This window comes from Alexandromys fortis, unplaced genomic scaffold, assembly GCF_014885135.2.
Source record: "Alexandromys fortis isolate MF-2015 unplaced genomic scaffold, M_Fortis_MF-2015_v1.1 scaffold_92, whole genome shotgun sequence".
Taxonomy (NCBI): Eukaryota; Metazoa; Chordata; class Mammalia; order Rodentia; family Cricetidae; genus Alexandromys; species Alexandromys fortis.
The window spans coordinates 904196-921962 of NW_026067972.1; the positions used below are offsets into that span (position 1 = coordinate 904196).

General features: G+C 42.8%; 1 protein-coding gene across 1 annotated transcript; it reads left to right on the top strand.

Annotated features, from left to right (window-relative positions):
• The first annotated feature begins 52 nt into the window (after positions 1 to 52).
• Aldob (aldolase, fructose-bisphosphate B) lies at positions 53 to 11927 on the top strand. The gene is made up of 9 exons (XM_050155925.1): positions 53 to 184; positions 3913 to 4034; positions 4910 to 5121; positions 5876 to 5930; positions 7459 to 7619; positions 8707 to 8790; positions 9439 to 9613; positions 9995 to 10194; positions 11439 to 11927. Exons 2-9 carry the CDS (start codon positions 3923 to 3925, stop codon positions 11532 to 11534), a joined length of 1095 nt encoding a protein of 364 aa, XP_050011882.1. The 5' UTR covers positions 53 to 184; positions 3913 to 3922; the 3' UTR covers positions 11535 to 11927.
• The last annotated feature ends 5840 nt before the right edge of the window (positions 11928 to 17767 follow it).

Sequence of the window (17767 nt, forward strand, 5' to 3'; positions counted from 1 at the left end):
TGTTATTGAATAAACACCTCCCTACTGGGGCGCGGTAGGAGGGGGAGGGCAAAAGTTAAAAACAATCCAATAGGCTTTGCTGAGAGGGCTATAAAAACCAGCGCTCCCCGAGCTGATCCGTCCGATCGGGCAGCTGCCACCTCACAAGCTTCTGCTGTCTCAGAGGACTCTTCTGTTTCACTGTGTAAGTAAAAGGACTTCCTCTCAATACCTGGGTTTTTAAGCAGAGCACTGTGTTTGCCTGGGGGCGTCTAAAACCTTGATGGATCTGCTGTGTTTACTATTTCTCTCTCACTCTGAGCATGAATACTCATTCATATCTTTCCTGAAGGTGACAAAAATGTTCCAGACGAATGGCCAGTAACTGCTTGCCCTTACTTAGAGTGACACACCTCTAAGTCTTTTGTCTTGAAAAAAATACTGTAAACAGTTTTATTTGTAGGATTCTAATCAGGTTAGATTCCTCTGATTCTCTTCTCTTTTCCTAACAACTACTTGTTGTGACATTCTGTGTCTGTGTCTACTGCCTCGTGTCATTTTCTGGGTTCTTCTCTCATACCTACTGGTACGAGTGCTGGGGTTTTTCATCCCACAAATGGACTCTTGGGGCCTTTGCCCTTTGCTTTCTCCTGGGCTAGACACTTCAGAGTGATCATCTTCAGTCATGAATCCCACTGCCTTCCAACACACGATGTTTTCCGTATCATTTTCTACTTGAACTAGACCCTGTGAGAGCAACTTCAGACATTCGGAATGAAATCCTACTGACTTACCCTGGTATACTTTCTCTACTATCTTAGAAACAGTCGCACTGTGAGAATATGTTACCTTTTTTTTATAAACCCCTCTTCAAGCAATTACGTCAGACTCCAGAGGTCAGCTTGACTCTGCTGCTGTGGTATCGCGACTTTAGGTGACGTGTATGTGGGGAGCACACAGGTCCAGGCTAGAATTTGAGGGGATAGGATAGGAAACGGGTGTGGCTGCTGAGAACCTAACAGTCCCTGTGGTTTAGGTCTCAGATTGGGGAAAAGAGCACCAGGACTCAGGCTAAGGTAGCCCTAAGCCATCTTATCATGTGTGTCTCTATGGCAGCAGGGTGCGTAACAAAGCTACACACATCTTCATGCTCCCATACATGTGTGTGCTCTGGACGCAGCTTGGTAATCACAGACTTCCCATGAAGTACAGCCTCCCCGCTGTGTTTGCCCTGAGCATAGAGAAACCAATGGACTCTGCTCTTACGTTTCTCCACGAGTTAAATATAAAGACTATAAATAGGGTTCTAAGTCAGAAGCCGTTAAGATGTAACTCACAGCCACAGAACCTAACTTAGGTCTTTAGGGCCTCAGGTTCCTCATCTTTAAGGTGGTAGGTTTGATAGAAATATCTCTGAGGCCAATTGAGCTCTGCCTCAATTCTGACTGTCTCCTCATGTATGTTAATATATACCACCTTCTCCATGCTTTATATATGCAGCTGTTTAACATACACACATATGCGCTCACACACACACACACACACACACACACACACGCACTCAAACAAACATTGTAAGGAATGAATGCAACAAAATACAAGGTCTCCCCACCCTTTTCCACTCTGCAGAATGAATGCAACAAAATACAAGGTCTCCCCATTCTTTTCCACTCTGCAGAGGTAACGTAGAGTTACTCTGTTTAGAAAGACTAACATAGTATATTGCTATCATTTCTTTTGTTGTTTTTAACATAGTACAGTAGTATGCATTGCATATTTTTCTGGAATTTTTAACTTAATAATTAAGGTAAATTATTTGCTATTATTACACTTTTAAAAATAAAACAATTTGGGATCTCAGAAATCAGAAGTCAGGGGTATAAAATTCTTTATCTGTCTTTATCAACTCTGGGCTGGCATTCTGTCTCCCAGTTGTGAACATTGACCAGTGACCGTTTTATGATTAACTGGGGGGCAAAATTTGTGCTGATGTGGTACAGACCTTTAGTCTCTTTGTAGAAGTTTAACTTGCTGTAAACAGGATGAGGTGTACTTGACTTTCCCCCATAATATTTGTTGAGTAAGCAGACTCTGAACGGAGACAATAGCCTGATAGCAACAGAAACAGGAGTGCCCTTTGGATGAGTACTTTTCTTTCAAACATTAAAAAAAAAATTCTTGTGTTTTCCTATTATCTATAAATATCTTCATATCACAACACACACATATACCAAGCACACACACACACGCATGCACACCACACACAAACACACACATACACACACCACAAAAGAGAAAAAAGTGTTTTCATACTTATTATACAGTTAGCAACTTACATTTTGAGCAACCACAGTTGTCAGAGGTTGCATGAGTCACCTGTGGTCAGATAACCAGAGCGGGTGTTAGTGTCAATTAATTAATATTAAAATAAAACCCAGAGACTTTTGATAACCTGTCCACAGTTCTAACTAGGGAGGCAGAGCTGGTCCTTGAGAAAGCTCTCAGCAAATCTCCATGTGACTCAGATGTTTGTGAACTGGCAATGTCATGGTGGACTAACTCTTAGCCCAAGCTATACTAGGCTGTCATTAGGGCTTTAGGAATCATCTCTGATCAGTTCCTTCCACCAAACCTACACTCCCCTTTGAATAAAGGGGAGCACCAAACTTCCCCCTAAATGTGTACATTATTGTGTAATAACAAATAATTTAGATTACCATCTACTCCTTCCTAATCTAATGATAGGAGGGTGTTTTAGCAACTTATCTATGGTCATGACAAAGCTTCATAACCAAGGAAATTTATAAAAGGAAACATTGAATCTGGGGCTCACAGTTCCAGAGAGTTTAGAGTCCATGACCATCACAGCAAGGAGTATGGCAGCTGGCAGGCAAACGTGATTCTCCCCATCAGTACTTGAGAGCTTACATCTTGAGACACAACCGTGAGGCAGAGAGAACTAACTGGGAATGACAAGGGCTTCTGAAGCCCCTAAGCCAGTCCCCAGTGAGACGTCTCCAACAAGGCCACACCTCCTAATCTTTCCTAAATAGTTCCAACAACTGAGGCCTGAGTACTCAAATATATGAGCCTACGGGGGCCATTCTCATTCAAAGCACCATAGAGAGAAACAGACTTGAGCTGCTTTCCAGCATTATTGCAAGGAATAAATTGCATGGTCAATGCATGTCAAGCCATTGGCAGCAGGCTTGACAATAGACAATAATGTGTTGTTATTACTGGGTCAGTTTTCCCTTTTGTTTTATTAAGGGCATGTGTTTTTGGTAACTGTCGTCTTATTTGTGCCAATACCTAAACTGAGAAAGGTATTTTTGTACCTTTTGTTCCACTCTGGTTGGCCTTTGCCAATCTGAAGACAGCAACAGCGAGACTGGCAGTTACGCCTTCTTATGAATTAGTTCAGCAAGCATTGATTCCTTATACCAAGGGACAGAGTACCAAGAGCTTCCCTTAAAGGTTTCAGGGAAAGGACTGGGAAGAATGGCTAAAAGATAAAGCTGGGTTATAAGTTAGGCTTTTTGCAGTTTGGAGCTTGGACTACTCCTGAGAAGGCTACTTGGTGTGTAGAGATATCTCTCTGTGCTTAGCAGTGAAGCTAGGATCGGCTGTAGCAAGGACCACCATGGGACTTCAGCAAAAGCCAGAACCTCTAGTCCAGAGGCTCTTGGGAAGTTTTCTCAGTGGTGTAACCCAAGTTATCTACCGTCATCCTGAACATCTGACATCTTATCCTCATCCATTGTGAATGACTACACCTACTCAGGCAAAGGGGACCCATCAGGGCTCATTGGAAATGGACCAGAAGTGTCAATGGAACCCACATAGGATATCTGCACATCTTAACCATTCTGATCACTAATCCATTGGAATCACCCACAGTTCTGTGAACAGTTGTCCTATCTTCTTTCCTAGACCTGTCACCATGGCCCACCGATTTCCAGCCCTCACCATGGAGCAGAAGAAGGAGCTCTCAGACATTGCCCAGCGGATTGTTGCCAATGGGAAGGGCATCCTGGCTGCGGATGAATCTGTAGGTGAGTGTAAGAAGTCATACCACGTGACAGCATACCCGTGCTTCTGCACCCAGAACAGGCAACATGATAATCACTGTACTTCCTCTCAGAGAAAGTAAAGGTTTATGTACTCATAGTCAGTGAGTATAGATCTTTAGAGCCCTAAAGTCTTAATAAGAAGATTCTAGATTACCAACAGAAGAAACTCGAGCCCTCCATATTAGGAATTAGTCTGTAGGAAGTCAGAAATTCAATAGTCAAGGAGAAGTCAGTAGCCATCAATTCTTTATAACTGTACATCATGGAGAAGGTGTTGAGAACTGCCCAGAAGGGAAACAGAAAATAAGATAGATTTGGCTTGCAAAACAGAACTGGGTAGTGATATCTGCCTTACCCCAGCTTGAACTTGCTACTAATGGGAAGTCTGTTTCAACTAAGCCAGCCTAGTCAGGGAGTAACCTGGACTAGAGCAAGGTTTGTGACTGAAGAAATCACAGGATGGCACAGGGCAGAGCTAGAACAGTCTTGCATAGTCTCCCCTAAAATAATAAAAAGCTAAAGTTAAGAGCTTGTCCCATCCCTCCTTCCATTGCATAGCTATCCAATGAGATGTAGAACTGGAAAGGAGAGGGTTAAAGGGCCTTCCATGTCCCAAAGATCTTGCATATCCACCGGACCCTGAGTGGTAGCCTGTGAATTTCTCGTCAGTCTTAGAGCAACTAATGTGTCCTTCTTTGAAGATCAAAACCCAGGCAGGAACTTTGAAGATCTGGGTTTAAAGGGAAGGAGAAGGGATCCTTGCTGCTTTTCAGCCTGAGGAGGAATATTGAGCATGGGAAAGACAACCGGACAGCACTGGCTTCTTTCTCCTCATGCTGCCTTTGGTCCATCTCTAGGCACCATGGGAAACCGCCTCCAGAGGATAAAGGTGGAAAACACCGAAGAGAACCGCAGGCAGTTCCGAGAAATCCTCTTTTCTGTTGACAATTCCATCAACCAGAGCATCGGGGGAGTGATCCTTTTCCACGAGACGCTCTACCAGAAGGACAGCCAGGGCAAGCTGTTCAGAAACATCCTCAAGGAGAAGGGGATTGTGGTGGGCATCAAGGTGAATATTCTCATCCCTGTTTCGCCCTGCTTTCTCCTATGCACAGCTCCAGCATGCTGTGCAGCACACGGCCTTAACTCAACCCTTTCCCATTCTCCTTCCCTGAGGGAGACTATATCCTCTCCCAGACTGCTATTCCAGGGTTCTCTTCAGGAATTTGGTGTCTCTGCATCCCTATTTCCACATTTCTTGAGACTATCAGTACCCACTTCGTGCCTGATATAAGGATGAAACGAAGTTTTTTTTTTTTTTAAAGCAGATCTTGTCCTGTAGCTTTTCAGTCAAGAGCAGTTATTGGTATTAAAGTGCCTGTTCTCCAGTGAGAAGCAGCATTCATTGAGTGCACACAAATGCAAGCACTACTTAATCCTCCAGACAAAATTCCAAGGAATTTAGTTCCTCTCCTTATTTTACAGAGCAGGAATGAAACCGACGCCCCTGAGGTGCTGTAACTTGTTTGCACACAGGCTACCTGCCTCTCTGTTACTTTGAGCGGAGTAGCATCCTTAATCTCTTTACCTCCTATCTGAACACAGTGCCTAGAGGAGCAGATGCTCAGTAAATGTCAGGACTGACACTGTGTTCCCAGCAGGTTAGAGCCCTTCTGTGAGCTGAACTATGCCCCCTGGCGACTCATATGCCTTCCTGATTTGCTTGCTTGTGAAAGATGAGAAGGGCACCAGGAGCTTTGCTGTCTCAGTCCTGTTTGATATTTGCCAACCTGTGCCAACCTGTTCACTGTTCTTATCCACAGCTGGACCAAGGAGGTGCTCCCCTGGCAGGAACAAACAAAGAAACCACCATTCAAGGTAAGACGCTTGCCTACTGGTGAGACAAAGAATGTCACGTGGGCTAGAACTGAAGACAAGGGAAGGAAGAAAAGGGAAGACATGTGACTATTAGACCTAACGCCAGTGAATACCCTGCATGACTGCTTTCTTGTTTGTTTGTTTTTTTTTTTTCCTTACCCCAACACTCCCTGCTGCTGGAGATGGAACCCAGGGGTTTTCAAACATCACTAGGCCAAAGCTCTGCCACTGAGCTATATAACCAGTCCAAGCTGCCTTCTTTCTTCCCTCCCTTCCTTCTTCCCTTTCTTTTTCTCTCCCTCACTTCCTCCTCTCCTTCCTCCTTCCCTCCCTTCCTCCTTTCTATCCTTCCTTCTTTTCTTTCTTTCTTGCCTTCTCCCCTGCACCCACTACAGTTTGAAACTGGGACCGTAAGTATACTAGGCAATCACTCCACAACTAAATTATAACCCTATAACCCAAATAACTTTTTTTATTGTGTGTGTGAGTGTGTGCATGTGCACACAAGTACCTGTACCTACTGTATGTGTGGAGGTCAGAAGAAAACGTAGGGGAATCAGTTCTTCTCTTCCAGTATATAAGTTCTGGAGCTCAAACGCAGGTCACCATTGGCAGCAAGCACCTTTATTTAACTGAACCATGTGGTCAATCTTGTTTTGGGGTTTTGAGATAAGGATCTCACTCTATAGTCCAGACTGACCTGGAACTCATATCACCACCACCACCACCACTACCCCTGTCTCGCTCTACAGAGGGCTGCATTATGGGAATAAGCTAGAATGCCCAGCTTTGTGCAGTGCGGGATATTGAACCCAAGACTTCACACTTGCAGGGCAAGCACCCAACCCCTGAGCTGCATCTCCAACACATCAGTCCCACTTCTACTTAATAACTATGTGGCCTTGGGCCAGTCTTTAGTTCTGGCCCAATTAAATGGGTGGCAGCACCCACTTTGCAGAATAGTTAGAGGGACTATGTTAGACAATGGACGCATAGTGTTCACCTCAGTATGTTGCCTAGAGCTGACACACTGCACCTGGAACCATGATTTTTGCAGAAAATTCCAGAAGCAGTAGAAAGGAAAGGCCTCTAGTTTGGGGGCCAGTTTGGATTCTTGTTCCATAACATGCTATACAGATCTTTGTGAAAGTCATTCACTATCGAAGAAGTTAGCCGCACCATCAGGTTAGCTCAGCAGAATTTGAATCTCAGCCGTCACTTTTCACATGTTCAAAATTTATGGTCAAGACATTTAAACACCACCAGCATCAATTTCTACATTTATGAGGATTGTTTCTGACTATGACTGTCCTAGCTTTTTCTTAGAGTATATCAAATATGTATATCAAAACTGAGGTTATTAAATCTAGGCCTTCTGACTCCATACTCTGGGCAATGTTTATTTGCTTGGGTAGTCTTAGTTCTCAAAGATAAACCCCTGGGAAATTCCTTCACTTTTTCAGGAGCCTCGAAAACCAGGTACAGGGTACAAAGCCTTTTTTTTGTTGTTCCCTATTGTGACTTGCAGGGCTTGATGGCCTCTCTGAACGCTGTGCTCAGTACAAGAAAGATGGTGTTGACTTTGGGAAGTGGCGTGCTGTGCTGAGGATTGCTGACCAGTGTCCATCCAGCCTTGCTATCCAAGAAAATGCCAATGCTCTGGCTCGCTATGCCAGCATCTGCCAGCAGGTGCCCTCCTCTCACCTGAGCTGAAAAGCGGGCTGATACTTCCTTTCCTCAGAGCCGCGCTTCCTATTTCATTATAATCAACCCAAATCGCTCTTCTTCCCTTCCTAAGATATAAATATATTAGTATATTGTACATGTTATATTTTATTACTTTAACCATAGTCACATGTATAGGAGGAACTCTGGTTCCACAAGCCAGGAGGAGTCCTATTAAACTATGACTTCAGGAACAATGCCTTCTATGGTTGCCCTCTGCTATTGGTCCAGAAGCTAAATCTTAAAAATAATCAGGCTCTAGAGCAGTGGCTCTTGGCCTTCTTAGTGCTGTGACCCTTTAATCACCTCAGGTCGTTGTGATCCCCAACCATAAAATTATTTCACCGATACTTCCTAATTGTCATTTTGCTACTGTTACAAGTTGTAATGTAAATATAGGATATGAATCCCCACAGGTTGACCCACTGTTCTAGAGGCAGGGACTCTGCCTGTTTATACTCCCATAATGCCCAAGCAATGATCATCTTAAATCCCTAGCTAGAAAGTAGTAGCTTGGACAGAGTCTCAATTCAACTTGTCTCTTATATGCTGATGACTGGCTGCTAACATTTCCAACCACATGTGCTGAAGGATCTCTGCTTAGAGACCCATCTGATTTGTAACTGTGGGTATTTTGTTAAGATTACTGGAGCTGTGTGTACCTGGAAATTCCCAGTAAGGACTGGAAACTCTCCTTGAATTCCTTAAATAGTACTAGAGGGTATCTCTTACTATTAAACTTAAAAGGATGGCCTCTGGTTTCTTAGTCAGCTAAAATGGTCTGTAGTTGAAATAACATAGAAATGAAAGGTTTACATTTTAAAAACCCATGCCAGAAAAGCTTCTCTTTGCCTTCACTGTTGTGTGGCTGTGCCTAAGCCATAAGTGCTTGCTAGAACTCCATGTTCCTTTCAACTGCCTTCAACTAAATTGCATAGCATTTCTCCCTGATACCTTCCTTCTCTTTCAGCCACGTCTGCTGGCTGCTTCCTAGCAGAGGGCCACAGTGAGCATCACGTCATCTTTGTGCCCCTTCCATTTTCTATTTCAGAACGGGCTGGTACCCATTGTTGAGCCAGAAGTGATCCCCGATGGAGACCATGACTTGGAACACTGCCAGTATGTCTCGGAGAAGGTAGGTTTGAAACAGAAAGTTCTTTATTCCAGTTGAAAGTTTTTTTTTACTTTAAGATAAAGCTTTTACTGAAACGCAGCTGAATTTCAGAAACAGCCTTTAGTTTAGTATCATTTTATAGCATGGGAAAGGCAAAGAGGTGCTTGTATCAGCCCCTCACATTCTAGTGTATAGATCTTGTGGTAACATAATTTGAAATCTACAATCCTTTTGCCTGAATTTCTCCACTTAGAAAAATAATTATGTAGTCTGAAAGAACATGTGAGAGAACTGTTTCTAAAATATAATGATAATATAATTATCATTAGGATTCCACAGAAAAGTGGGGGAATAGTTTAGGTATCCCAAACTACGGAATCGAGGCAGTCTCAGATGGCGTTGACCAAGGAGAGGGGAAGAGAACAATGAGGATTCTCTAGGAAACAGAGCCATGACGGTAGTTCATGCAGAGGAACAGCTAGTGGTAGAGGTGGTCCACTGTGGTTAGGTTCAATGACACAGTATGGAAATCCATGACCCAGAGGAGACCTGCAGGCGACCAAGAGACACACGGAGATAACTTTCTCTTGCACCCTTGTAGAAGTGCCAGGCTCATGTGGTTCTAGAACTTATTCTAAAGTTCACCTATTTGGTCTCCTTGCTTTTCAGGTCCTGGCTGCTGTCTACAAGGCCCTCAATGATCATCATGTTTACCTAGAGGGCACCCTGCTAAAACCAAACATGGTGACTGCTGGCCATGCCTGCACCAAGAAGTATACACCAGAGCAAGTGGCCCTGGCCACCGTCACCGCTCTCCACCGCACTGTTCCTGCGGCTGTTCCTGGTAATGCCTTCTTTCTCCTCAGACTGACGGTCTTAGCTCTTGTTCTTTGCAAGGGAGCCACAAACGTGTATTTGTGTGGTACCTGTTTGTATCCTTGGAACAAGAGATCATCTTCCTCGCAGGCATCCGATACTTCATCTCCTACTGTGTGATGATGGATGACAAGTATCTTCAGTCTATCTAAAGGCTCACACGTGTATTTCCTCAACATTTCTCTGCCCTCCTTATTTGAAGCCCTTCCCCCCTTGTCTAACTAGCCTCGCCCCAGTCCCATGCAAATCCAGTAGAAGATGAAGACATTATATTTCTTTTTGGTCTATTGCTTCTTTTTTTTTTCTTCCAGCTGGAACTAATATAGTAGAATGATTTCTCTCGTTCCAGGTATCTGCTTTTTGTCCGGAGGCATGAGTGAGGAGGATGCTACACTCAACCTGAATGCTATCAACCGTTGCCCTCTGCCAAAGCCCTGGAAACTAAGTTTCTCATATGGAAGAGCCCTGCAGGCTAGTGCACTGGCCGCCTGGGGTGGCAAGGCTGAAAACAAGAAGGCAACCCAGGAAGCTTTCATGAAGCGGGCCCTGGTAAGAAGCCGCTCACTTTTATCTTCTTCATGGAGCTGACATGGGGGGCCCAATAGTCTTGTTTGGAGAAGCATTATTCCCTACAGTCCATGGACACCCCTACAGCTAATGTATTAGGTATTCAAAATATGATATAACAGCTAAGTAGGAAGATTAGGGTTAGAAAGGGTTTTGAATTTTCTATCCTAGCCAGACAGTTGATTATAGAAGATAGAAAGGCATTCTCAATCAAGGCACTTCGGAGGGAAGATTAGAGGATCGAGACCTGAACTTGAGATGTCTTTCATTTGGAAACAAGAACAAGAAAGGATATGGTGAAACCAGTAATGATATAGTAGGATGAGTTAAGGATTCTAGGAACAAGTAGAAGAGTTCCGAGGAGTCGATCTCACATACTACTGAGAAATTAAAAGCAAAGGCCCTGAGATTAGCACTGAGGAGCATACCCATGATCCTCAGCAAAGTTCCAACAAAGAAAGGTATCCATTTAAGAATTTTGTTAGGAATTTTAACATGCAGCACTAATTGGACTCAGTGGGTCACTAACAAAAACTAAAAGGGACAGGACATGAAGTACAGAGGCGAACTGTTGGGGATTCCTGGAGGAAATGGGAAAGAGGAGTTGAGATGTTACATATATGTGTTACATATATATGCATTGTTTATGTGTATGAAATTATCAAAACATAAATAAAATATATTCTATTTAAAAAAAGAATATTGTTGGGGAAAGAACCAAGAAGGGTGTTCAGGAGAAACAAGAACCAAATACAATTTTAGTCTACTAGTAAATATTAGGTTTTATTTATGCTCGATGATAAGTGCTGGGGTGATCAAAGCAGACACAGGCACTGTCCTCAGGGAGTTTGGAGTTTAAAGAACTAGGGGACAGGATGGATGGAATAAATATAAAGTAAGAGGAGCTTGAGACAACAGTGAGATTAGGGAATGAGGGTCACTGAAGGTAGAAGGACAAAGAGAGAACACCGATTGTGAGAGACTGTTAATGGTCTTGGAAAAACACAAAGGAGGGAAGCGATGGGCAATAAGTGATAAGAACCTCAAAGGATAACAAGGAATAAAACATAGAATGAGGTGGTACCAACGGCAATATTCAGCAGCATTATTATAAAGAGTTAAAATAATCAAGTGGAAGTGTGGGTGGTTTCAAATGAGCAGTAGAGAGTATCAAGTCAAAGCCTGGGTTCCTTAATTCAGTATCTTCTCTTCTGTTTGTTTTTTAGGCCAACTGCCAGGCAGCCCAAGGACAGTACGTTCACTCGGGCTCTTCCGGAGCTGCTGCCACCCAGTCGCTCTTCACCGCCGCCTACACCTACTAGATCCTCTCACTCACCAGCCAGGCCCCAGTTCTCCTAAATATTAGGCTGGAGAACTGAAAGGCTTCAGTCAACCCTGGGGACTAGATAAAATTTGATTGAACTGCTTAAAACACAATAGATGTGAATCACAGACATAGGCGAAAGCTCAATCAGCTGTTGAAACACGTGTGAGCATGCCACACTAGAGTCTCTGAATACCGCCAGTCCTGGCGTTCCAGAACACACACCCAAGAAAGAACAGGCATTCAAGGAAAGCCAGTCTTCCAAATGCTGAGGAAAGCTCCTCAGAGCTTGGGGGATGGAGAAGGGCATTTTAATAAACATACTTACCCAGGGTTGCTTATGAAGGATGCACAGCAACAGAAAAAGAAATAAAGTGTGTATAAACCTTCAGTTGGTACTGTTCGCCTTCTACTCTTGTTGATACACTCTGCGTTTTACCATCTTTGACTATGCTACACATGCTCGGGATTGACAGTTCGGATCCTCAGCTCTGGATAGTCACTGAAGACAAACGGCTCACGTTTCCTGTTTGCTGAATGACACTAGAAACTCTAAGCGGTCAAATAGAAATTCTTTTAGTGGTCCCAGTGTGCAGCCATGGGTGAGAACAGCCAGTCCAGACTTCTGGTTTGAGGATATTTGAAAGGACTAAGCTGCCGCAGAGAATCATCTCTGTGGTGTGCAAGACACGACTCAACGCACCTTCTGGCTTGGTGCGTTCCTCTTCAAGGACCTAGGCTTCGTGGACACAGAACTGTATTTTCCTCTCCAAGTCACGCTTGTTCGCTGGGTGCACAATAAACAATAGTCACACAATTTTAGCTTTTGGCTGCCAATGTTCAGACCTAATTTTCAAAAAAAAAAAGTTTAAAGAAATCACAATCACAAGATAATTTGAATACTGAAACTTTAAAAGATACAGAAAGAAGGGTTCTCCTGATGGGAGTTGGGATATGATGAGTGAGGAAGGGAAAAAGCAGAGGGAATTAGAAATACTGCCTACCACAAACGTGTTGAGAAGTAATGTCTTAGATGGTGAAGAAACTAGACACAGTATACCTATAAATTATAGGAGGTGGCTAACTAAATTCCTTGAATAATATAAAGACAAATGGTGTTACCATAAGTGAATTAAGAAACAAAGACATAAATATATGATTCTGAGGATTAAGAGAATTCATCCCAGAGGAGTTCTGAGAAGTCCTGGAAATGAGGCATAGGAAAGTGACCTTTACTTATTATGTGTCATCCACATTTGAATATTTGCTCCCATGTACTTGTTAGTACCTCCCTAGAAACTACTCTATTCATCAAAGTAATTCAAAACTTACCTTAATTATAAATCTAGATCATTTAGCAAAGGACTTCTGTTTTGCAGATAAAGCCTAGAGCATTTATATTACTTGCCAACGGTTGACCAGGTGATACAATGCTGAGAAGTTAGGCATCAGATCTGTATGAATATAGAGCCAGGAAGGGAGGTCACTGGAAAATTGCTGTCAGTGTTCAATAACTCTTCCATCAGTGTAGACTCTTCCATTGGTGTAGATCAGCTTTTCTTATTGCATTCATTTTAGGCAGCAAGCAAAGCCTTATGCTCTGTATCATGAAGATTTGAGACAAAGACTACAGTTTCTTCAGCCCTGGCCTTGAATAAACTTCTCTTTCAGTTTATCTCAGTAGAGCAGGTGAGGAGCACAGACCTCAGGGTCTAGACTTTATTCCAATCTGGGAAAACACAGTAGGTTCCTAGTGTCATTCTTGGCGTGCAGAGGTATGGCTCACTGGAGGATATCAGGACGTCACACTGACAAACGACACTACAGTGGTATCCAGATAAAGATCCAGAGAATAAAGAGGCAGGAAGAAAATTCAAACAAGTAGCTGAGGTGTTATAAATCTGTGACAAAGCATGACAAAGAGGGATTAAATGGTAGAGGAGGGGGTGGAAGTCACATTGGTAGACGGTTTGAATTTGGATTTACATTCCAGGAACTAGGTATTTTTTTTTTTTTTTTAGAAGGGACTGCTTTCCATTCAACTTCTTTGCATTAGAATTTTCAAATATTTCCGTTGTTCTTCTCAAGTTAGAAATTGCCACTTGGAACATTACAATAGTGCTGGTTTTAATGAAATAAGAAGGAACTTTAGTACTCCCATATGCCACTGCCCTCAAAGCTTGTAAGTAGCACCTTGTGCGGACAGATCTCTTCTTGCCTAAAAACTGCCTGGATCCATGCTAGAAACAAACCTTTTAGATGCTGTTAATGGCTAAGGATGGACTTATTATAATCAGGCTTTTATCTTTGGTCAAGATCAGTTTACATTTTCCTGGGAGAGAGGATTTTTTATACAGTACTTTCCCTAGCTGCTGTCTGATACACCTTTGTATTAAAGGGCTATACTTCTCATTGAAATCTTATTTGCATTCATTTCCTGAATTCTGAAGGGAACTATTTATTACATGACTTTCACTTCAGTTCCTACTGTCTTCCTGATCACCAAATATTAGTAGATACTGAAATAAAATCTGACAATAAACAGAAAGAAACTAAAAGAAAGTATGTGTTAAAGGAAAATGATACCCTCAGGTCAAACAAGCCTATGCAGTAAAGAAAGCTCAGAAGCTACTTACTGGGGCATAGTCAGTGGGGAGGAGAGGCCAGCTAGGTGCTTGGTATAATACAGGAGGTGGTAGCATTTAAGTGAGGTACAGAAGCTGTAATTATGGGAAAGAAACTGAAAGACCTTCAACCATTAGCAATCTAAGGACCCTTTTCTTCTTGTGAGAGAAAACTGTTTCAAATATGAGCCTACAGTATGCTTTTCAAAAACAAGATACTGAGACTATTTCTAACAAGCATACTGTGTGTGACAAAGAGAATAAGTTTTCAAAACTTACAGATATCAAGGGGGAAGGCATTAAGCCAGGCCAAAAATGGACTGCAGGTTCACCTGATTTAGCCTTGAGGGGTCTCACAGCAAGAGGAGCAAGCTGAGTTCCAGTGCCCTAATAAACCATCCAAGGTCTCAAATCCAGCTAGGGAGACTTAGGCTACTATAGTTTGAAAACTCCTCTTTGAAGGGAGCACAGATTTTGAATTTAGTGCACAGGCTATTTTATGTCAACTTGGCCTGAACTAGAATCATTTGAGAAGAGGGAACCTCAATTGAGAAAAACGACTCCATTAGATTGGCCTGTAGGCAAGCCTGTGGGGCATTTTCTTAATTAGTGATTGATGTGGGAGGCCCCAACTCACTATGGGCGGTACCACCCCCTGGGCAGGTGGTCCTAGGTGCTAAAAACAGGCTGAGCAAGCTATGGGGGAGCAAATCCACATGCTGGATTCCTCCATGGTGCCTGTTTCAGTTCCTGCTTCCAGGTCCCTGCTTGAGTTCTTGTCCTGACTTCCTGTCATGATGGTGTGTAAGTTGTAAGATGAAAGGAACCTTTTCCTCCCCAAGTTGTTTATGGTCACTCTGTTTTAGCACAGCAACAGACACCCTCACATTCAAAGGCTGGCTTTACCACTAACTATGGGCCCATGGACATGGCTTGTTTTCGTGTGTGTGTGTGTGTGTGTGTGTGTGTGTGTGCGTGTGTGTATGTGATGTTTTCATCTATGATATGTGTGTGTATTGTTGAGAGAATAAACATGTCAACAGGTCTGAGGCTGTCTGTGATGATTGGTGCAATAAAGATATTAATGTGTCTGAGCATGGTCAAGGCCCTGAGCAGTTATGTAATAAATGGTGCTAACATTACATTTTCTCCATAAAATCTGAAAAGATCTGACTTTGTAAACACATGGTCTCAAGGAATTAGGATAAAGAATTGTTGTCCCCAGAACAGATTATCTTATCTAAGCTTTAGTGAAACCATACTTGGTTAAGAGCTAGTTCCAGGACAGGCTCCAAAGTTACAGAGAAACCCCCGTCTCAAAATAAATAAATAAATAAGTATTAAAAAATTAAGGTGTTCTAAGGAGCCTCATCATTAGTTGAGATCTTGCCCTAGGAACCATTGGTATAAAATAGACTGAAAAGATGTAGGGCAGGTGTAGCTTTGTAGAACTTTAAGCTGAGGCCTTTCAGCAGTAGTGTCCCCCCTCCCCTGGGAACCAAGGACCTAACAACTACACATGCACATACTAAAAATGTTGGGAACTTTCCATCTCCCTGAGTCCTTGTGAGTGTTCTCCAAACAGAGCTCTGTTCCTGAAATTGGGACAAGATAACTCACAGATGTCCACAGATGTTTTGACTCAGTCCCTGGGAAAGGGGCAAGTGACCCTCAAATGTTTCCTCTTACATCATCTGACAATCACTCTCCAGCCAATTATTGGTAATAGTCCTTTGAATAAGCCAATCATAATAGTTGAAGAACTCCCCAGACTCCCCCCATTGTTTCTGTGGCTTTTTACTTTAAAAGCAGCCTGTACCAGCCATTCGGGGTCTTTCTGGATTCTCAAATGCTGAAAGACCTTGTCATGACAGAATTAATAAAATCTTCATGCTTTTACATTAACTGTGGTGTGAGAGATGGTCTCTTGGGGCGACTCCTCCTGGTAGTTGGACTTCAGGGTTCACAGCTTAATGAGTAGGGTGGTTTTAAAAATTACTTTGTGTTTGAGATTGTGTGGCTGCCATGTGGAAATGTGGAAGTCAGAGGACAAAACGCAGTCATTCTTTCTGTACATCAGGAAAATCGTGTCTTGGGAGCAAAGACCTTTATCTGCTAAAGCATCTGACATGCTGAATTAGTTTTACAAAAATAGTTTCAAAATTTATAACTGTATCATCACTGAAGAAAGTCAGGACAAAAAAAAATTTATAACTGTAGAGTGACAATATAACAACAGAATGTACAGAAAATATAACAGAATGTACAGACATATTACCACATATATACAGTCTCAACACTTATGTAAACACAATATTTGTATATATAAGTCTCAACATGAACATACACAGAGTTTGAGGCTAGAAGGATGCTTGAGAATAAATTTTTGAACGTGTGGTTTTGATGGCTATTTTTGGTTGTCAATTTGACAATATCTGTAATAAACTGCAATCCAGAAATGGAGGGCACAGTTGTTATCTGGCTCTTAAAGCAGCAAGACAACAAGCCTTTGACTCAATCTTGAGGCTGGAAGACATGGGCCTTTGATCCTGATATCGAGGTGGAAGGCACATGTCTTTAATCTGGTTCTTGAGGTGGGGAGGCACACCTTTAATCTGGGCCATACCTTCTGCAGGAAGCCTATCTAAAGACGATGGCAGGAAGCCTTTGTGCGTTCTTCACCTGCTTGTTCTCACCTTGTCGGCCTATCCATTCCTTCACTGGCATTGGAGCCTCTTTCCTTGGGATTCCAGCATTTACAGAGAACCAGCTGAGACACCCAACCTCATGGGACTGAGAAAGTACTAGATTGTAGAACTTTCCAGGCACAGCTAGCCATTGGACTGCAGCCTGTAAGTCATATATATACTCTCCATGTAGAGAGAATTCTTCCATAATTTCTGTGACTCCAGAGAATCCTAATAGAGATTTTGGTACCAAATGTGGGGTTATTTATCTGTGAGAGACCTGACCACTTTAGGGAGTAATGTGGAAAGATTTTAGAACGTTAGGCTAGAAGAACCATTGAGTGTGAAGTGGGATGTTCTTTAGGAGCTTGGAAGATAAAGAATGTTGAGAGCAGTGTAGAGGATGGAGGCCTGGCTTGCAAAGTTTCAGTGGGAAGTTTAAAGACTCTATCAGGGCCATTTGCTATTTTGAATTAAAATTCTATGGTTCTGGTTAGCTGGGGCTGAAGAATCAGCTGTGATACCAGAACTACTGAAGCAAAACTTGGCTTTGCTGGAATACTCGATGTTGGCCAGCTGGAGCGGAGAAATTAGCAGTAATTAGGAAGAGACAAACATCAAGGTGGAATCTTCTGGGAAGTGTTTCCTGAGAATGCAGAGAAGCCGTGTTCCAGAAGCAGCCAAGCTTGTACCTTGTGTTGGCAGCAGCACTTGGTAATGTACAAGCATCACCCAGGTGGTGCTGGTTTTGAAGGCATGAAGGGGTCATGAGGAGCAGCTGAGGCTTGGCACTGTGAGAGGACAGGAAAGGTCACTGGTGAAGGTGCAGCTTCAGTAGCAGTTGAAGGCCCAGGACTGAAGGGCTCAGGCAAAAGAAATTGAGGGCTGGCCCCACGAAAAGAGCATATGAGAGGCTACTG